The 22,225-nt window shown below is 38.3% G+C and overlaps 1 protein-coding gene across 1 annotated transcript; it reads right to left on the bottom strand.

The window, feature by feature from the left end:
* Positions 1–20,779: 20,779 nt before the first annotated feature.
* On the bottom strand, positions 20,780–21,554 carry LOC149139793 (transcription factor GTE9-like). The gene is made up of 2 exons (XM_089450822.1): positions 21,391–21,554; positions 20,780–21,212 (listed from the first exon to the last, which is right to left on the bottom strand). The coding sequence occupies exons 1-2, from the start codon at positions 21,552–21,554 to the stop codon at positions 20,780–20,782; spliced, it is 597 nt and encodes a 198-aa protein (XP_089306948.1).
* Between the last annotated feature and the right edge of the window lie 671 nt (positions 21,555–22,225).

Genomic DNA, 22,225 nt, shown 5'->3' on the forward strand with positions numbered 1-22,225 from the left:
GTGGAAAAAGGGAAATGAAGGCTGGATGAAGGTGTTGAAAGGTCTAGGACTCTGTCAATGAAGATCAGGAACGAAAGAGAGGGTTGGATCTGTTCAAAGGGGAAGAAAGCAACTTTGTACAAAAACGCAAAAATTAGGGCAGATTGGCGACATGAAGCAAATGACTGGGGAAATCTTGAGAGATGAACTGGTACAAGTTGTGCTATGGAGGAATCATAAATTGGAGTGTTCGACAAGTGAGCTGCACACTTACTTCCCAAAACTGACCTAAGCAAGAACCGAAAAAACAGAGTTTGTCTATTTTGACCTAAAATCTGACCTAAAAACATAAACCTACTGAACGGAACTTCATGAACAGAAATTTATGCGAGAAAGCCATGGTAAATGAACAAGAAAGGATCTAAGCATATGAATCCAAACTAATATCTACTTTTCCAACACAAAACATCAAACTAGCAATTGCATAAAGGGAAAAAACCGTGTTTTTGGTGGCAGCAATAGTGCCTTGACCTCAAATCATGGTCCCAAGGAGGGGGAAAGGAGGTCAAGACTCGTTGGTAGCCTTTTTGGATCTTTCTCTGTTACTACAGCAAACTACTTAAGCAACTTGAAGCAAGAACAACTATTTTAACCATCAAAAGCAACCTATTTTACCAAAGCAAGATTTAACCTAAACCACAGAAATTATCCTATGAATGCAAGAAAAAACATATAAATACAAAAAGGAGGTGTTGGGCAGCTTGGGTTGGGCCCTAACCCGAGAGCTTCAACCCTCTAGAAAAGATCAGTGTTGGTTCAAAACTGGATTCATCTTCATTGATCAAAAAATAGTTGTTACATCACAAAATTGTCTTCAAAAAGAACTCGAAAATGAGCCGAGTATAAGGCTGCACAAAAGTGCGAAAATAGACTATCAAATGGCTAACCTACTGAGGCTTGAAGCCTTCTTATTTATACAAGTGAAGACTCCCAACAATCCTCCTAAACTTCAGGAACTCGGCTGCCTAAAACTGGAGATAACAGCAGCCCTACTTGACTTGCTCGGTTGCCCCTTGGAATCATCGATGTGGCGGCCTTTGTACTCCGAGTTGCTGATGGAGAACTCGAGAAATGGGTCATTAATGAAGGATACACCCCTCTTATAAGTCCTTAGCCCTATTTCCTCGAATTTGGCTGCCATTCTGCTCATAAATGCCTGTCCTTGTCCAAAATTGTCCAAAAATCTGCAATAAACACTCATTAGACTATGTGGCAAAGTGACTATCCCCATTCACTCAATTGACATAAATATATTCAAAAACATGCACAAAACTATTGAGAATGGTGGATTAAATGAAAATAATAGGCAGAATGAGCCCATATAGTTACCCATTTCTAGGGCTCATTATCACCCCCCTGCTGAATGGGTTGCTCATCCTCTGAGCAACTAATCCAGTTCTTCATCTTTAATAGCTTTAGCAGCTTCCTTGACATCCCAAGCCTCTAATGTTATATCCTCTTCTCTTTCATGGAAACTTGTCTTTCTGTCCACTTCCTCCCAATGTTTTTGTTCTTCCTCCTCTTTAACCCCTTCCAACAGTCCTAGCAGTAGTGGAGGACTGAACTTAAGGCCAATCAATTGGCTTTCAAGTTTTGCATTGATTGTTTATATAGGGGCACTCTCATCAGAGCCTCCCTCATTCTGGTTGGGGAGTGATACTCCCTGATCTTTAGGCTATGTGACAAGGTATTCCACCTTCTCATGCATGCATGAAGGCAGTCATCACCAAATAGTCTCTTTATATCTTCAAAATGAGTGATAGCTTATGCTTGTCTGTCAACAAAATCAGGGAGAACCTGAGGATTGTCTGCAAGGTGTTGGTGGGCATAAATGAGAGCTAAAGGGTTTTCTGGTTCTGCCCTTATCATGAGGGGTTATTTTGAATTTCCACTGCCCTATGTTCTTCATGGCTCAACCAAGAAGCCATAGCCATGAGCTGTAGGTCTCTCAGTGCAGCATTTGGATCCCATAAGTTCATGCCTGGCAGTGCCATATTATGGAGGTAAAATTATGCTAATTTGGCTTTATCCTCGACTGAACTATTATCACATAAATACAAAAACTGATCATAATTTTGGAATGGGATTGTGCCCCTCTGGGCTAATGTTTTAATCTAGAATTGAAGCCATTGGTCTTTCAAATATAGTGCATAGGATCTAGCTAGTTGTCTGCACTGCAAGGCCTCCTTTTCTTGCAACTACTGTTTCAAAATCAGCACTTTAGTTGCTGCCTGAGATTCTTTTTCCTGTTGTTGTTTCACCAATGTTTCAACATCAGTTTGTGGCTCTTCCTCTTGCTGTTGTTTCTCTACTGCTTCATTATCTGCTAGGGGACTTTCTTGTTGTTGTTGTCCTTCAAAAATTGGTAACTTGTCTCCCCCTTGAGTTTCCCATTCCTGTAATTGCTTTTTCAGCAGTTCATTTTCTTCCTATAGTTGGGCTCTTCTAATGCTCTTTATGTGCCTTACCATGCCCAACTCCCTTCTCAACTCTCTCAACTTGTCTTCCAGGTGCCCTATATCTTCCACTCCTTTAGGTTTAGCAATCTGCATCCAGATGTGGGTTCTGACCCTTTCTTTTTCTAATTCAAAGAAAAGAGGCACAACGAATTTTTGTGGGATGATCTTCCCACCTTCTCGAAGATTGTAATATGAGCCTAAATTAGGCTGAGGGCTTGGCTAAGGTATTTCTTTTGCCTTACCTTCCTCTTGTGACTGTTTTGCTGCCTTCTTTTCCAATTGTTCAGTTTCTTTCAGCTTGGCCAATGTCTCCTGTAGAGAAGTTTGGGCTTCCTGTAGGACTGCCTTGGAGTCCATCAATTCGATTATTTCCTTCCAGGTGGAGGTTTTGGGACTCCCTCTCTGATACGTGATAGAGATTTTGGAGGGAGATTCCTCCTTTTTCTCAATAGGTGCATCCTCAATGATTATGGGTTCTTTTGATGGTGGTTGGGGCTTGCCTACTTTAATCCTGGTGCTCCTCTGGGCTTTGAAATACATAGATGTCTGTCTTTTTCTCTTGCCCTTTTGCTTAGTTAGAATGCTCAATGCAGCAAGCACAGTTGTTGCTTCCCTTGCCAGTGTTTCAAGGGATGTTTCTTCCTGTTGTTCTTCTCCTTCATCTCCTGCAGTTTTTCCTGTGTCTGTTGTTTTTACTTTTGTCTCTGCTGCCTCTGGTGGTGTTTTCTCCTTATCTTGTTGAGAACCTGCTTTTCCTGTGGCAGTCTTTTTCTGAGATTTTTTGGGCTTTTTCTTCTCAGCCTTTGTCCTCTTCCTCTTCTTTGTTTTTGATGTTGTTTTCTTTTCTGCCTTAGGCTCAATAGGGGTTTTGTCAAGTTTCTCCTCTTCTTTCTGCTTCTCCTATGTTTCTTCTTCTGTTTGAATATTTTGTGCCTCCTCATGAATTTCCGTCTCAATTGTCTCTTTCTGCTCCTCCTCCTCACTGCCAGATGGGCTAATGTCCTCAGTCAAAGTTTTGATGTCATCTCCTGTAGACATATTCCAAAAAATTTCACAAGCTATGGGGATGGTGTATGTATGTAGGGCATCTTCCACCAATAATTTAATGAGGCCATGGTGGGTCAGCTGGTCTGGAACCCCTGCATTCAACTTGGTGCCACATTCTATCAAAGAATGGAGGAGGAAATATGGGGGACTGAGTTTCCTAACTGCAGGTAGGTCCATCCCATATCTCAATTCATGCAACAACCTAAAGTGATATTCATAAACTATACTGAATCTTCCTTCACAAGTGATGTATTCCATGATTTGGTAGCTGACTTCACTCCATGGAGGAGGTAAGCTTGTCCTTCTGACCCCATTCTTATCCTCTACAGGATGTTCATCAGGCTAAAAGAATGTCTTTTTAGCAACTTGTCCCAACGGTTTTTCCTCTTTGCTCCAAGGGAGCCCAAGTGGAAGACCTGTGATTCTGCTGATAAAATCTGGTGTAAGCTCTAGGGTCAGACCCCTAAAACTGACTGTAGCATGTGTTTTCGAGTGGGGTCTTAAGGACATCAAAAATTCTTCAGTCACCTCCTCATCATGTCCATGAATTCTCTCAAAGAAAGACATCTAGTTTGCCCTGGTGAAGAGGGCCACCACCTCAGGGTGCTCATGCAATTTGTTGGAGTTCAAAGGCTCCTTTCTCATAAAACCTCCTGGCATGGTGTTTAGTAGTTTCTGAAAGTGCTCAGGTGAGGAAAAAAACAACAATTTCCAAAACCAGAAACAGAGGGACAGTTGAGCTTTGTTTTTTTCTGAAATTGTAGGAGGAATTTCCCGTGTGCTTCGTCTTTACAACATCAATTTGCAATTCTTCCCTCTTCAAACTATTCTTAACCTGAGTTTGTTTCTTGGTTTTTGAAAAAATAATCAAGACTTTGACAGAACAGAGAATGTATAATGCAGTGTTTTTTTCTCAGAGAGTAGACAGACTTGCAAATTCGTTTTTTTTCAGAAGAATGTGAGGAAGATAAAAGACAGATTTTGAATGCAGAGAAGGAAATGGAGAGACTGTGTAGAACTTAGAAAAATACATGCAGACTTTTAAGCTTCACTTTCCTTTCTTTTTTCAACCCAACACTGTATTTTTAATCCACCACCTTATATAAATATATCATATGCAGAGCAGTTTCCCGAGCCTACCTCTTTTCAAGCTCGAATTTGCCAAAAATTCCGACTTTTTCTGCTGCAGAGCTGCTATCTGGCCTTCTTATAGAAAGCCTCCTGTAGATGATGTTCCTACTCTTGTAGAATGAAGTAGTGCTCCTGTAGAGCCCGATAGGCAGGAGGGTTTTGAAAAACTAGCAGAAAACGATTGGTTCGCTGTTCTAAAGGTGATAGGTGAGCACTGCAGTCAATAACTTCGTGAATGAGAATGAAACAAAGGGTGGTGGAGGCTTAGACCGCACTGTACTTAACTAATGGCGTAATCCGCGATGAGGAGGTGAGGTGGCCGGATGGGTACGTTATCCCCATCTGGACCGTTGGTCCTACTCCAGTGTGATTATGGTTCTGCATGTCGCCTGACCGCCATCACTTCCCTCATCCCGTTATACGCCGCCACCACTACCAGTTGTGAGTTATTTTCTTTCCGAGTTGACCTGCCACACGTGTTGACTGCGTCTCTGATCTGTGGTTTGCATTGGACGAGGCTCGTTTGAACTCCACGAGGGTGTGTGAACTGAACTAGGGAGGCTCGGTGAAAATGTTGAAGAAGGTATTGTGGTATAGAAGGTGTTGAGATCTCTTCCATCTAGAATTGATGCAAAGGTCTATGCCATAAAGGATTACATGACTTGGACAAGTTATCTATGGACGAGCTTCATGGGATTCTCAATTCCTTTGAAATGAGGACAAAGAAATCATGACTAGATCTAAAGGAAGCATCCTTCAAGGTCTCAAAAAAATCAAAAGGACATCATGACCATGATTTCTCCAATCATGATTTAGATGAAGAGAAAGCTAACTCTGTGAGGGAGCTGAAAAGAGCACCCATAAATATAAAGGTAAGTTACCATTGAAATGCTTCCACTGTGGTAAAATAGATCATTTTCCACCTACGTGTCCATATAAAGATAATAGCAAGGACGAAAAAGAATAGAAAGAAAAGAAAAAGTCCACGAGAAACATTAAAGGAAAATATCTTAGAAAGAAAATTTCTACTCCAAAGAGGATTGTAGCTCCACAAAAGATGAAGTGAAAGTTTAGATGAGAAACTTTTGATGGTAGTTGAAGATCAGAAGTCTAATCAAGGAAGATCTGATTTAGAGAATGAAAAGGTTGAAGTAGTAGCTGATATGGAAGCAAAACTCCTTAGTGCCTTAGATGAAATTTATAGTCTAAGGAGAAAGAATAAGAAACATAAAGATAAACTAGAAGCAGGTGAGGAGAGAGATCGTGTTGCTAATAAATCAATCATTCCTTTAAAAGAAGAGTTAGAAGAAGCAAAGAATATATAAGACACTCTCATGAGCCAAATAAAAGAAAAAGAAAAGAATTGTGAAAGGCTTGAAGTAGAGGTAGTTTCTCTAAGGAAAGATCTACATAAATCTAAAGCAGAGATGGATCTGAACCTAAGATTTATTAAGGGCTCTGAAACCCTTGACAATATTCTCAACAATTAGATGCCAACATCAATCAAGACATGCCTTGGGTACAAAGTAGATCTGAAAAATAAAAAGGTGCTAAGTATTTGTGAAGGAGATGACAAAGTGAAGTGTGCAAAACTTCAAACACATCAGACTCAATTTGAAAATCTAAGAATGAATGAGGATGATAATATAGCAAGTTTCTTTCTCAAAGTAGATGAGGATGTGAACACCATTAAAGGGCTTGGTGAAAAGGTTGAAGAAGGTATTGTGGTACAGAAGGTGTTGAGATCTCTTCCATCTAGAATTGATGCAAAGGTCTATGCCATAAAAGAATTACATGACCTGGACAAGTTATCTATGGACGAGCTTCATGGGATTCTCAATTCCTTTGAAATGAGGACAAAGAAATCATGACTAGATTTAAAGGAAGCATCCTTCAAGGTCTCAAAGAAATCAAAAGGACATCATGACCATGATTTATCCAGTCATGATTTAGATGAAGAGAAAGCTAACTCTGTGAGGGATCTGAAAAGAGGCACCCATAAATATAAAGGTAAGTTACCATTGAAATGCTTCCACTGTGGTAAAATAGATCATTTTCCACCTATGTGTCCATATAAAGATAATAGCAAGGACGAAAAAGAATAGAAAGAAAAGAAGAAGTCCACGAGAAACATTAAAGGAAAATATCTTAGAAAGAAAATTTCTACTCCAAAGAGGATTGTAGCTCCACAAAAGATGAAGTGAAAGTTTAGATGAGAAACTTTTGATGGTAGTTGAAGATCAGAAGTCTAATCAAGGAAGATCTGATTTAGAGAATGAAAAGGTTGAAGTAGTAGCTGATATGGAAGCAAAACTCCTTAGTGCCTTAGATGAAATTTATAGTCTAAGGAGAAAGAATAAAAAACATAAAGATAAACTAGAAGCAGGTGAGGAGAGAGGTCGTGTTGCTAATAAAACAATCATTCCTTTAAAAGAAGAGTTAGAAGAAGCAAAGAATATATAAGACACTCTCATGAGCCAAATAAAAGAAAAAGAAAAGAATTGCGAAAGGCTTGAAGTAGAGGTAGTTTCTCTAAGGAAAGATCTACAGAAAACTAAAGCAAAGATGGATCTGAACCTAAGATTTATTAAGGGCCCTGAAACCCTTGACAATATTCTCAACAATTAGATGCCAACATCAATCAAGACATGCCTTCGATACAAAGTCGATCTGAAAAATAAAAAGGTGAATCAAGTTCTAGTACCTCAAAGATAGAAGAACTCAAAAGCTATGTCAATGTGTTAAAAGGTCCAAGCATCAAGTCAAGAAAAGCAAGGAATAATGTTACAAGTCAACAAAAACATACTCAAATCGACTCCTCAAATAATAATGAAGCAAGTAATAGAAGTTTGAACCTCATCAGCCTAGCAAACTAGGCAAGCCTCAAAGATTAATCCCTTTAAGGAGATTATGTACACCAAGGTACCCATATCTTTTTCATGGCTATTGTTTGTCATGTAATAACTTTGGTCATAAGGTTGTAAACTATAGATCATATACATATATCAGGAATGTAAATGTTAGATTTGGTTAGTTCTTAAAATATAGATCTAGAATTCCATATGTGAATAGTGTTGGTAAGAACAACTCATTTTCTCCTCTCTTAGATGAAATTGACTGCTACAAATGCAACAATTTTGGACAGACTGCAAATTAGTGCAGAAGAAAAATGATTATTCCTTATAAACGTGACAAAGAAGAATTCACCAAAGTATGGAGGAATAATCCTAAGTATGTACAAGAGTGTGGATTTTCCCATAATATACAAAATCAAGGAAGCTAATGGCACATTGAATGTGGTTGTTGAAAGCACATGATAGGTGACAAAAACAAGTTTGTATCTCTCAATGAAGATAGAGGTGGTAATGTCACTTTTTGTAATAATTCACCATCAAGGATAATGGGTAAAAGGACAGTAGTCTTGGAAAAGGTGTTAGGTAAACTTGACTCTGGGGAAAAATTCAAAGTTAACCAAGTCATTAGTGGGGGTTTGGGAACATGGTTTAGCATACCCATGGTTTTCCGCCCATGGGATTGCATGTGATGGAGCCTTTAAAAAGGCTAGGAAGACTTCATTGTAATGGTGCCAGGGAGGTGAGCAGTGAAGGTTCACTTATACTATTGAACATGCAGATAACAATGGGTTATTCCTAAAATTCAATATCTGCTATATGGAATTTAAACAACAAGAATTTGCATTTTCTATTTGCAGCATTATGCCATCAAATTTTGATGATTCTCGGTGGAATTTCAATGAAGAATCCACAAATTATACGATTTAATTGACTTCTTTTCAGAGAATTTTGTACTACATAGGTTGGAGTGGTTTTCTTTGGCTTCATTTCAGACTCTATGGGATTCGAATCAGTGTTTCAAATGAAAATGGGAGTGGTGTGACTTGAGTTTCATCGACTTATGCCCATTCACATGGACATCAAATCTCTTAAATGTTTCAATTGTCAACTGCATAGTGGACCAGACTTGAATGTGGAGAATATTTTGGGAGCTTTGTTGGATGCATTGCAATCTTGAAGACCTTAACGTGAATTTTTATTTATATTTTTCCGAAAAAATAGGCCGCAACCTGGAAATCATGCAAGTGGTGAGAAAGGTGTCGAGAGCCCACAAGAGGTTGGTTGTGTTCCATAATGAGTGGGTGTCAGTGCGCTACTAGTGAATGGAAACTTTAGCCAAGGATTAAAGTGACCAAGTATGGTTTGGCAACTGGGTTTGTCAAGTTGCCAAATTAATGCGTTACATGGAGGTGAGGAACAAGTATGGTTTGGAAACCGAGTTTGTTAAGGTGCCAAATTATTGTGTTGACATGGAAGTGATGACCTAGTATGGTTTGGCAACCGAGTTTGTTAAGGTGTCAAATTAATGTGTTGACATAAGTTTTGGGGTGTAAGTAAGAATGGGAACGATGGCTTCCCATAATATGATTAACCATATATCCATTCATCACTCGATGATAACAAGGGTCAATAGACTTGCGAATGGATTATGGTCATGCGTCAAAAGAATCTTCAGGGAAACAATTCAGGATTCACCACAACCACCAATGGGTAGCATTGTGAGAGGTACCCAAGAAATGACCCAAGTTCTTATGATAACATTGAAGTAATGACATGCCTGTCTTTTGTGTGGTATAAATGGATATTACAATGTAGGCCAATGTGGATGGGATGTGTTTGGTTTTCTCAATGTAAGTGAGGAAACCACTAGAACTTTGTAGAAGAGGTTACATATAAGTTGGAAATGAACAGGAGAGCACCATGTGAAAGGAGGTGTAGGGATGGAAAAGGTTAAAATAGTAACAAACAAAAGAAAAAATATTATAATGGAGTTTACAAAATAAAATTATTGCATGTAAATAAGCATACTTCTATAAGACCTAGTAAGGCATGCATAACCATGGGAAATTGTCAATAAAGTTTGGTGTTAGACCTAAGTGATAAGGGGGGCATGAGGATATCCCAAGTATAACCTTTGAGGGGGATAAGGGTTAGAGTGAAGGGGGTTGACTCACTTGGCAGGTTTAGCTAAATTTAGTTAAGGAAACCCCAAGTCAAGGTTTAAGGGGAAATGTTAGGTAAACTTGACTCACGGAAAGAATCAAAGTTAACCAGGTCATTGGTGGGGGGTTTGGGCACATGGTTTAGCATACCCATGGTTTTATACCGATGGGATTGCATGTGATGGAGCCTTCAAAAGGTTGGAAAGGCTTCATTGTAATGGTGCCAAGGAGGTGATTGGTGAAGGCTCATTTGGCCCAATTGGCCAGGGTTTTGGCTAAGGGATACAATGGTGCTAGGGAAGTGAGTGGTGAAAGCTCACTTAGCCAAATTGGCGAGGGGTTTGGCCAAGGGATCTAATGGAATTCTCTTATGCTATGTTTTTCCCCGTAGTTGGGGTTTTCCTAGGGTAAAAACCATGTAAATGGGTGGATTGTTGTAAGACCTGGGAAGGCATGTGTACCCCTGGGAAATTGTCAATAAAATTTGGTGTTAGACTTAGGTGATAAGGGGGGCATAAGGACACCTCGGGTATAACCTTTGAGGAGGATAAGGTATAGAGTGATCAGGGCCGACTCACTTGGCAAGTTTGGTTGGATTTAGTTAAGGAAACCCTAAGTCAAGGTTTAAGGGGGGTGTTGTTCCTGTTTCTTGTAGGCAGTTCTTGGCTGCAAAAACTATGCTTATAAACCAACTTGACCAGTCTTTAGGTTCAAGTTGGCCCTTGACCAGAGGGGGCTCCCTCAATAGTTACGAAGCCTTGTTTAACATTGTTCATTGTCACTGGACAACAGCCTATGAAGCACAATGGCCAGATTTATGATTTAGTTTGGGTGGTTGTTGATGATTACACAATCCCTATTCATGAATAAATCCCTCTTCTACAGTCCTTGCTCAAAGTGTCAGCTTCCAGCCTGACAGAATAACATGATTTTTAAATAATTTGATAGAAGAATATAAGGAAATTCTTGATAATTAAGTAGTCATACTGAATACTTAATCAACCAAGAAAATTTGGATGCGTGTAGAAGACTTCTACAACCAAACAAAACACACTCAAGAGATGACAGGAGGCAACAATTTAAAGATGTAGAGGAGCTATCTCAGACAGTCTGTCCAATAAACTAATCTCTTTAAATGATTATAACTTTGCGGGGGATTTCAGAGAGATTGATACTCAATCTATTCTTACCCAGAATCTCCTATGTTACTTTGAACATGTGCAGAAATAAGATATGAAAACACTAGAAAAACATACAGGAAACACAAGTTCTGTCATGAACTAGAGCTGGAAGGCTTCAATTAAGAATTTTGTAATCAAAGTTTTACAAAGCTGAAAAGTTTTGGCATCAAAAGCCAACCATTGTTTATTACAAATAAAACAATATATAGACTAACTCTCTCCTAAAATTTTACAATAATTCTGGAATAACATCCTGAATAATAACTAAAAATAAAATAATACCTTTAATTTATCTGCTGGAAACTTTGAATTGCGCATTAAAATCTGGAATTGGTTCACTGAATGCTAGAAATCTGCAAAATAATCCTCAATCTATTGGTCTTCTGCTGCTGTGTCTCAGACTAATGATTTGGATTATTTTCAAATCTAAGAATTCCATATGTGAAATTCGATCTTAAATTGTTTTCCTATGCACACTTATGTTCTTTAACTTCCAAATATTTTTCCTTTTAATTTTGGGATTGTTGAAGCCACTTGTTAAAGATTTTCAAACTTTCCTCAAGTTCTGAAATGATGAAATTTCCACTAGTAAATTTGCTTCATCTTCCAATCCTCTGAGCCTCTTCAAGGACACATTTTCCGATCTATTTCTATGTGACAATGTTCCATTATCTGTTATGGACCATTCTATATGCCTTGATTTTCTTGTCATTTCTCCATTTGTGTGGTAAAAGAGGTTTGTCTGTTGCTTCCGAGTTGAATTTTGCAAGTGTCTAAAACCTCCGTAGATGTGACAGGATCCTGATCAGGTCCTCCAGCTTCTGTTATTTATGTTTCATGCTCTTCATCTAGATCATCCAAATATTCCTCTGGAGGCCTTTCAAGATTAAAAGTGCTTCTTTCAAGATTAAAAGTGCTTCTTATCTTTTTCTTGATGGTCGTTGAATTGATCACATTTTTATCACTCTCCCACGAAGGACTCTGGCTTCTATTATGTCCAATATTCTCTACTGCAAAACCTGAATGTGAAAAAGACTCAATGTTGTAATGGGAATGGTGTGGCTTTCTCCCAGAATATGTGAAGAAGCTCCACGTCCAAACTCAAAAACGACCCTCTAATTTCTAAGCCTTTTGATGTTTCATTTTGAGGTTGAACAACACTTGTTGGGAATGCAGACTTAGGTGGAATACATGAAATATTCATAATTTCATGCATTGCAGATCTCTGCACGTTGTGGAGCTTGTGTAGTGCTTGAACTTGCTCTTTAAACACCTCTTCCTGCCTTAGCATTGTTTTTATGATTTGTTCCACTTTCTCCTCGGAGAGATTCTCCAACAAATGTTGCACATGAAAACCATGCATAATTTTGCTAGAAACTTTATCTGTGTTTCTCTGTGAGGTGGTTGGATTAGTGGACGATGGATCTGTACTGGTCCTTTTATTCGTTTTGCTTGTAACAAAAACCTCTGATTTTCCTGCTTGTAGATGACATTTCTTAGACCACACCACCAGGAAGTCTCACTACCAGTCGACCACCTACAACAATTTAACATAGTAGTAACAAAAATCTACCAATATAATATCTGAACAATTCAGATAAAAGCAACACGGATGGCCATAAGACATGGCCAAGAGAAGTCAATAAGTAGCCATGGTTATACATAACCTGTATTATTCAATGTCCAATTATGGTGTTTGCAAACCTCACTAAGTTCCCTTGACAAATGGCCACAGATTTATCACCACCCATAAAATGCAACAGTATTCTGCAAATAGCTTATTTCTATATATATGATATCTGCCTGCCATAAAAATTACAGATCCAGAAACAATGGATGCCAAGTTTATAAATAACATTGTTGTTCGTATAGTGAATAATGAAGAGGAATCAAATGTGAAGTCACTCTCACAAGAATCATCCTTGTCATCAATTCCCTTGGGGGTAACCACAAAAAATGTCTCAGAAACCCTTAGTAACTTCCTCAAAAAGTCGAATGTGGCCAATAAAAATGGAGATAAGCACTGGATCAACCACATCCTTTGGTTATTCCACCATTCTCTTACAGAACCGCCAATGCGAAGAAATTCGAACAGCTTAAAGCCATAGATTGAAATGAACAGTGCAACTGCAATTGCAAAGGTAGGATTCGAAATCCCAGGCAAGAATGATTTGCCACTTAATAGACTTAAAGTTGGCAATATTGCATAAAAGAACGTTGCCACTGACAGGAATCCCCATAGAGTGAAATAAGCATACACCATCCTCTGGCGTACCATGATGTTTCAGTCAATACCCAGAAAGGGGCATAATTTGCTTAAGAATATTTCAAGCAGCCCAGTAACCCATCTCCTGATTTGCACAAGACTGTCTAGACCATTTACTGGTGCAGTTTCCAAGAAGTTGGTTGCTCAGGTATGCAGAATACAAAATGTAATTTTTTGTTCATAGGTGTTTTGCAGAAAACGTCACTGAACATATACCCTACAGGAAACTAGCAAAATCTCTCTATTTGCTCACAATTTTCGCAAAAATATTCGCCCTAAACTCAATAGGGACCATCCTGCAAAAAACCCACGTCTTGGAATTTAGAAATTCATCTTCGTTTGCCCACGAAATGAGCCCAAAAATCACATACTGAAAACACTGCAATTTTTTTTTGTCAAATCTAACATTCATGCGTATCTGCTTATTCCTCATGAAATCCTTTAGCTTCCAAATCCTATAACATATAATGTGTCGAGGTTCTGTTGTGGAAGGAACTTTTCAAGAGAATCATCAGGTAAGAAGGTACTTGAAGCAATTACTACCAAACTTAACACATATATCACCTCTGTAGAATTGCCTCGTCCTCAAAACGAGAATGACCGAAAACAGAGCCCCAAATAAGGTTACAAGAATCATAATAATAAACGATAGTTGAAACCATTCATGCCCAATGCAAGTAAGCTTGTTTTGAGATGGTGCAGGGGCAGCAGCTGTGGAGGATCTCACAACTCCTCCAAAATTATAGAGAGTAGCATAATACTTGAGATAAAATAGCTCCGAGATGACAGCGTATGATGTCGGCCATTGAGCACCAAAGCACAACCCAATGATAATGGATGCCACATACAATGAACAAGCACTTGAGGAATTGTAAAATCGTCTCTTCTTCATTTCCTGTTGAGAGAGCGGTGTTTTTCTCATGATCTGTAGCTTCAATTTCGAGGATCTCAGTGGAGACCCGAGAAGATTGCTGCTTCATTTTATCAATCTATGTTTTAATGATCACACCAGAGGAAGCAAAAGGAAAATTATGATGATGGCAACTACAATTCTGTAGCCTGCCAGGGAGAATTTCATTGCTACATTCTAGACCACAATGAAAACCATAAGAAAACTAGTCAGTCCCAGAGCTATATATAGAAAAGGAAGAACTAATTCATCTCATTCTTCTCATTTGTCTCCTTGGTGGGACGCACTAAAAACATGACAATTAGAGAAACTGTTGTGGGCAACCACCCAAGGAGCATAATTAAGCATGTTGAGCCACTTGCACTATTCCCACATTTCATATTCTACAGTTGTTGAATCAGTACATGGAGCAAGAACACCCCTAGAGTGAAATGATCAGGTTCTATACCAGATTCCTTAAACCCTGCTTCACATATTTAACCTCTGCGTTATCCCTGAAACCATAAGTGGATTTTGGAGGGTGTCCATAATAGTAAGTGGTTTTCAACCCGAGGGGGACCAAAATGCTCCAAATGATGCCACATGATCACACGTGGTTTTATAAAAACAACTTTCTTCGGACCCCCCAGTTGTTAAAGGTCGGATGACCTTAGGGTATCCGAAAGGAAATGAAAACTGTTGATTTTGTAGTGACAATCTCCACCATTAAAACTACCTGGACGTTAACCTTGCCCTTCCTTATCTCAATGCTTGTTATATTTGTCTTTGACTTACCCATTTCATCACAAAGGAAAAATACCTTGAAGGCTCCCCCTGTGCTTTGATGTCAAACTTAACTAGCATTTGCACCAGATGTTGCAAAGAAAACGCCGTAACGCGGTAGAAAAGGAACTAGTAGCTTGAAGTATCATGTAAAATCAATGCAATCTCTGCACAGTATTATAATGTTTCAAAATGATATATTTACAATGTCCAAAATCATTTGTAAATTATTTACAGTTTAAAGTTCTTCTTTTCATTAAATGACATCGGGTGCATGCATTTTTTTACCTTCAGTTTCTGCTCACTTAGTAAATCTAAGAGAAGAGCAGAATTTGGAGTTGCACCTTTGGTTTATTTCTTGTTTCTATAATTTTGTTACTGCACTGTTGCTTCTGGGTTGGAAGATGCTGAACATCCTGAGTTAATTTTCTATAAACTTCTTCCCCATCCAACTTGTGCTCAATAATTTTCCATTTTAACTGCCATATAATGAACATCATTACCAGGAGGATTATATTTCATTGCATTGGAAAAAGTCAATCTTACATCTCGAGCAAATTCCATTGGGGTGGAATAGAGATCCTTATCCAACTTACTTTGTATAATGCCCAAATCCATGGGTTGAGTGATAATCTGAAAATAGTCAGGGATGTTTAATTTAACTGGATCAACAGGCTCATTGAATACCCAGGCAAATTTATGTGTCCTGAGCTTCTTCAGAGTATCAACACACTAGTTCATGTACTCAGCAACTGTTTTTATTTGGACAGGATCCGTTTCAGCCTCTTCACGTCTTTTGATTCAAATCTTCCAAGAAGTCCAGGCTTTACACATATAGCACCAACTTTAGTCTTCTGTGCCTTCTTATCATTACCAGAAACATACTCAGAATTGAGGTAGAGTTGATTCACTTTAGGAGTTCACTTTTGTTTACCAAGAGAACGTAAGATACCATTACTTCCATCACTCACAAATGATGATTGTCTGCAAAAACCACTATCTTTTCAACATAATACTGAAGCCTGAACTACACCTGACCCAATGAATGCTTTTCCAGGATTGCCACCTAGGCAACTATTCACCAACCTTGAAATATGTCCATCACTAACAGTTGGAACACTGCGAGATGAAGTAAGCTGTATTTCTTCAATTCTGTGTGCAACGGATCTCACCTGGTCCAGTTCCAACTTAAGTTTCTTTCTCAGCTCCATTTTTCACTCCTTCACATCTGTGAAACTACAATAACATAAGTGGGAACTCCAAGAGAATCCATTTTCTGGCCTGCAGAATTAAGATTTATAGACTTTCTCTTGAGGGAACAGGAATCCTCCGAGGCAGTCTCAGAATCAAACCTGGCAGAAGCTCCAAAGCTTTCATATTTTACATATTGAACCTTCTGCCTCCTTCCATCTGAATCCCCTGTAACCTCCAATGCATAAGGGTAATCAGGGAGCATATTGTATGAAGTCCTAGCTGATATCTTTTTAGATTTTTTCATGATGGAATTCCTGTTGAGGTTGTTCTGAGGTTGGTGTTGCTCACGAGTTACTATAAGGGCAGAGACCATTTAGTGTATTCATCACATAAGCATACAATTCTGTAAAACTAAAGAATGGGTTCCAAGGCCGAGGACTTGAGAATCGTACTTAAAAGGCTCACTTCCAATTGCCAAGAATCAACCTGAATGGGGATAAAAAGCACACAATAAGCTAGAATTATAATAATAGTACAGCTTCAGAAATTGACACTACCATGCTCATCCTAAATTCATAACAAAAGTTTTAAATATGTCGACTAATACAATTAAACGCAGTAGTAGTAGACAATAGCGAAGGCTCCCAAAGGTTCTAAAATTCTATTTCAATTCAATATTAAAGTCATTGCTCTGACATCTTGAAGATGAAAAAGTAGCTAACACAAATGAATTATCACAGATAAATATCGAATTGAGCCTTGGTATGGAAACCTACCAAGTGATAGCTTCCAAATCCATGGAACTCTGGGATATTTTGAATGGGTAATCCTGAGCCAGGATTAACTATAAATATTACATTACAAATAACTTTCACACAATTTACAACATCACTGTCTTGAATACCATAATATACGACTAATTTTATATATGTCAAACAGATAACCACAATGGTTGGTGAATGAGTCTCGAAATGCCTCTAGCATTAGCTAGAAATAAAACAACTAAAAAAATAAAACCAAAACCAAACCCTAACAAGCATTTTCATAATATGGGACAATACCACAAGAGGAAGATCTAGAATCAGAGCTACTTGAACTACTACATTTGATGCTAACTGCTTCCTTATCTTTCTCAATATAAAAACTAGGGAATTTCATTGCAGACATCTCATCCCCACCAACATCGACATATTCGTCACCAGGGTCACCACCTACACATGTACAAATGCTTAACATGAACAACAGTAACGAAATGCAGAAATTCCATCTAAAAAAATAAATACAAACACGAAATTCTGACTAGAATAAAGAGTAAACCATGTTGGACTACTTTTGTGGGCTGACTCTCCAATTGTGATCCAACACTAGCATTCACAGGCTGCTATAGAAAATGTCAGTGGCTCTCGTAAGGACAAACAAACAGAATATGAGTGAATATTGAAAAGAACCAAATGACGATATGGCCATTATCAACTACATTTAAAATAACTCTAGGACAGCATACCTCAGGATTAGGAAGACCTGTTGGAGCCTAGGCATTTCTGGTGCATTGCCTATCTCTTTTAGGCAATTTGAAGCAAGGTTCTGTAGCTCCCATAGAGAATCATCATCAAAAGCATCAATATCAACTTTTATTTCCTCCTCATTCTCACTTAGACCAGTGTGCTTCCTTAAGAATGTAATTATGGGTACCAGCATCTTATATGGTAACTAACTGTTCAAGATCCTGACTAATGCTTTTATTAAATAAAGCCTGGCTGTTGGAATGGAGCCATGCCTTTTAGCATTCTGCTATTAACTACAGCCTGGTTTTTGGAGTGGATCCGCCCCTTTTAGCCTTGTCAAATCCAATGGTGAACCCATCTGTAAACAAAATTGATGTTGATAATGGTGGGGATTCGGGATTCACAAGGGATCAGGTGGAAGCCATTGGCATGTATCTAGGTATTGCAGCCATTACTGGAGTTGTAATGTTCTTTTTAGTATACTGCAACAGGCACCGCAGGAGAGCCAAGTTACATGATACTTCCTCGTTTGATGAACGAGATGCGGCATCCGATTCTGCTTAGAGTTAATAAGAAGAACACAACAGAGAGCAAGTGCCCAGGCACAACAATCCAGTTGTAGCTCAGTCTGTATAATCACTATCACCTCTAAGCTACAGGGTCCAAGGACAGCTGCCCCAGTTAAGAGTGTCACTGCTGCTGGCGAATGGAACTCAAAAGCTGAGTCCCCCAAATTCTAACTTTGTTGTTAGACCATCAGTTTTGATTTATATCTCTGCTCAGTGTAGGGCCAAGAGGGTTTTAAAGATGAACTCAGTATTATATTTTAGATTGGTTCATTATGGCAGAGACTATCAGCAAAGAAGAGGCACTTCCAGGACACTTGATCCCAATTTTTCTTAGGCGCCTTTCCATGGTGGTAGGATTTCTATTGCATCTTCCTGAAGTTTCAAATTTAATTCAGTCCTATTAGTCTACACTTTCAGTTATGTTTGATTTGCCATTATTCCAAAGACAGCTGCCCCAGTTACAGGATACCGCTAGAGTGTCACTGCTGCAGGCGAATGGAACTCGAAATCTGAGTCCCACAAATTTTCACTTTGTTGTTTAAATAAAAGCACAAATTTTCACTTTGTTGTTTAAATAAAAGCTCGGTACTATACTTTAGATCGGTTCATTATATCAGAGACTGTCGGCGAAGAGGAGGCAAAAGGAAGCACATCCAGGGTAATGGATCCGAATTTTTCACAGGCCCTTTTCAATGGTGCTAGGATTTCTATTGCATCTTGCCCTATTTGTCTACACTTTCAGTTATGCTTGATTGGCCATAATTCCATGGAAATTTATGGGCTGTTATTTTGAATGAGGTTAACTCCAAACTTATTTTCATGCTTTCTTCTGCCCACTGCCCAACTCAGTGAAAGAAAATTCTTGTGACCAAAAGGACTTGCATCTGTAGTGTCCTAGCAAGTGTTTGATTGGATGGAACAAACTTTATTCGCTTGTCCCTGCCCTCTATGCAAGTATTTGGTTGAATGGAGAAAGCTTTACAAGATTGTCCCTGCCCTCTATGCAAATTATTTGTAACCGGTCACAATATATCTCAACTTATAAAATATTAAAATGACAGTTTTCTGATTTATTTAGTGCCGTTTTTTACCTTGAATGTAGTAAAATACTAAGATGGCAGTTTTCTGATTTATTTAGTGCTCTGTTTTTAACCTTGAATGTAGTCATATTTCATTTCTCAGCATTAAAAATAATAATTCAATTTTAAGATCACCCTCATGCAAGACATCAAGCAATTTTCACAGGTGCTTTTCCATGGTGCTAGGATTTCTATTGCATCTTGCCCTATTTGTCTACACTTTCAGTTATGCTTGATCGGCCATAATTCCATGGAAATTTATGGGCTGTTATTTTGATTGAGTTTAACTCCAAACTTATTTTCATGCTTTCTTCTGCCCACTGCCCAAGTCAGTGAAAGAAAATTCTTGTGACCAAAAGGACTTCCATCTGTAGTGTCCTAGCAAGTGTTTGGTTGGATGGAACAAACTTTATTCGCTTGTCCCTGCCCTCTATGCAAGTATCTGGTTGAATGGAGAAAGTTTTACAAGCTTGTCCCTGCCCTCTATGCAAATTATTTGTAACCGGTCACAATATATCTCAACTCATAAAATATTACAATGACAGTTTTCTGATTTATTTAATGCTCTGTTTTTTACCTTGAATGTAATAAAATATTAAAATGACAGTTTTCTGGTTATTTAGTGCTCTGTTTTTAACCTTGAATGTAGTCATATTTCATTTCTCGGCATTAATAATAATAATTCAATTTTAAGATCACCTCATGCGAGACATCAGGCTGTCTCAGGCAATTTTCACAGGCGCTTTTCCATGGTGCTAGGATTTCTATTGCATCTTGCCCTATTTGTCTACACTTTCAGTTATGCTTGATTGGCCATAATTCCATGGAAATTTATGGGCTGTTATTTTGAATGAGGTTAACTCCAAACTTATTTTCATGCTTTCTTCTGCCCACTGCCCAAATCAGTGAAAGAAAATTCTTGTGACCAAAAGGACTTGCCTCTGTAGTGACCTAGCAAGTGTTTGGTCGAATGGAACAAACTTTATTGGCTTGTCACTGCCCTCTATGCAAGTATTTGGTTGAATGGAGCAAGCTTTACAAGCTTGTCCCTGCCCTCTATGCAAATTATTTGTAACAGGTCACAATATATCTCAACTCATAAAATATTAAAATGACAGTTTTCTGATTTATTTAGTGCTTTATTTTTAACCTTGAACGTAGTCATATTTCATTTCTCAGCATTAATAATAATAATTCAATTTTATGATCACCCTCACGCCAGACATCAAGCAAGACACCAAATTGTTGTATGAGACTAAAGTCTCGAGTGGTATACATACTCTACCACTTCTGGATTTGAATTTGAACTTTTTCATCTGATTATAGCTTAAAAATATGTAATATTTCTGACAAATAAGCATTGCTCTATGCATAACACATAGAAGGAAAACAATTCATTTTATATGGTGTAGAGTAAGAGCTTGGCTTAGTGGTTAGGAATGAGTACCAAAGGGGGTTTATCAAATCGTTGAGCTGAGGAATCACTCATTAACTCTCAAGATAAAATAGGCAGTAGTCTAAATAGGTCATTGTTTTCCCTTTTCTTAGGCTGAATTTTCAGTTTATTTTATTTGACATTTTGTTAGAAATTGGGAAAATTACAGTTGCAAGTTGTTCAATCTATTGCTTCTTGGTTGGAATAAGCTGAACATCCTGACTTAATTTTCTATAAACTTCTTCTCCAGCCAACTTCTGCTCAATAATTTTCCATTTTCCCTCAAAGAATTGACTCATATTAACTGCCATATAATGAACATCATTACCAGGAGGATTATATTTCATTCCATTGGCAAAAGTCAATCTTACATCTTCAGCAAATTCCATTGGGGTGGAATAGAGATCCTTATCCAACTTACTTTGTATAGTACCCAAATCCATGGGTTGAGTGATAATCTGAAAATAGTCAGGGATGTTTAATTTAACTGGATCAACAGGCTCATTGAATACCCAGGAAAATTTATGTGTCCTGAGCTTCTTCAGAGTATCAGCACACTGGTTCATGTACTCAGGAACTGTTTTTCTTTGGACAGGATCCGTTTCTTCCTCTTCATGTCTTTCGATTCAAATCTTCCAAGAAGTCCATGCTTTACACCTATAGGACCAACTTTAGACTTTTGTGCCATCTTATCATTACCATAAACATACTCAGAATTGAGGTATAGTTGATTCGCTTTAGGAGTTCACTTTTCTTTACCAAGAGAACGTAAGACAACATTACTTCCATCACTCACAAATGATGATTGTCTACAAAAACCACTATCTTCTTGAACCTTGAAATATGTCCATCACTAACAGTTCGAACATCGCGAGACGAAGTAAGCAGTAATTCTTCAATTCTGTGTGCAACGGATCTCACCTGCTCCAGTTCCAACTTAAGTTTCTTTCTCAGCTCCATTTTTTCACTCCTTCACATCTGTGAAACTGCAATAACATAAGTGGGAACTCCAAAAGCATCCATTTTATGGTCTGCAGAATTAAGATTTTATGGTGCAAGATCGCACTTAAAAAAAGCCTCACTTCCAATTGCCAATAATCATCTTGAATGGGGAACAAAAGCACACGATAATCTGGATTTATAATAAAAGTACAGCTTCAGAAATTGACACTAGCATGCTCATCCTAAATTCATAACAAAAGTTTTAAATATATCGACAAAATCATCTTACAAGGGCTGCCCTTAAATTCAGACATATGCTCGCTTGCATCTTGAACTAGGAAAGAACATAAATTTACATGAAGATATAAAAATGTTAAAATATTGAAGATCGGTGATGTTAAAGGCAAAGGCATACCTACCAGGATTCACCCGACCTTCATGTCGGGCCTGGGTTCAAAGGCCGTGATCCCCATTTTGCCAATATTGCCGGAAATGCCTCCGTCTAAAGGGAAGTTGGTAAGTAAACTCCATGAATTTCGGCTTAAACTATAAACAAGACCCTCTATAGTGTCCACAACATTGTTGACAATGCAAGCGCAGTCCCCCACTCCTACAATTTGTATGATGCCAAACGGGAAGCTAACATCAGGCAAAGTCCTGTTAAAACCCTCGCACATGGAAGAGGGCAT

The sequence above is a fragment of the Pinus tabuliformis genome, chromosome X, assembly GCF_031772625.1.
Source record: "Pinus tabuliformis cultivar Carrire ecotype Pingquan chromosome X, CPIR1, whole genome shotgun sequence".
Classification (NCBI taxonomy): Eukaryota; Viridiplantae; Streptophyta; class Pinopsida; order Pinales; family Pinaceae; genus Pinus; species Pinus tabuliformis.

Bases quoted from the DNA above. Each gene is read 5' to 3' on its own strand.
- LOC149139793 (XM_089450822.1), bottom strand. From the start codon at position 21,554: ATGGAGCTGAGAAAGAAACTTAAGTTGGAACTGGAGCAGGTGAGATCC. The intron at 21,213-21,390 runs GTGAGTGATGGA...TTGAATCGAAAG, and splicing joins TTTGTAGACAATCATCATTT to ACATGAAGAGGAAGAAACGG.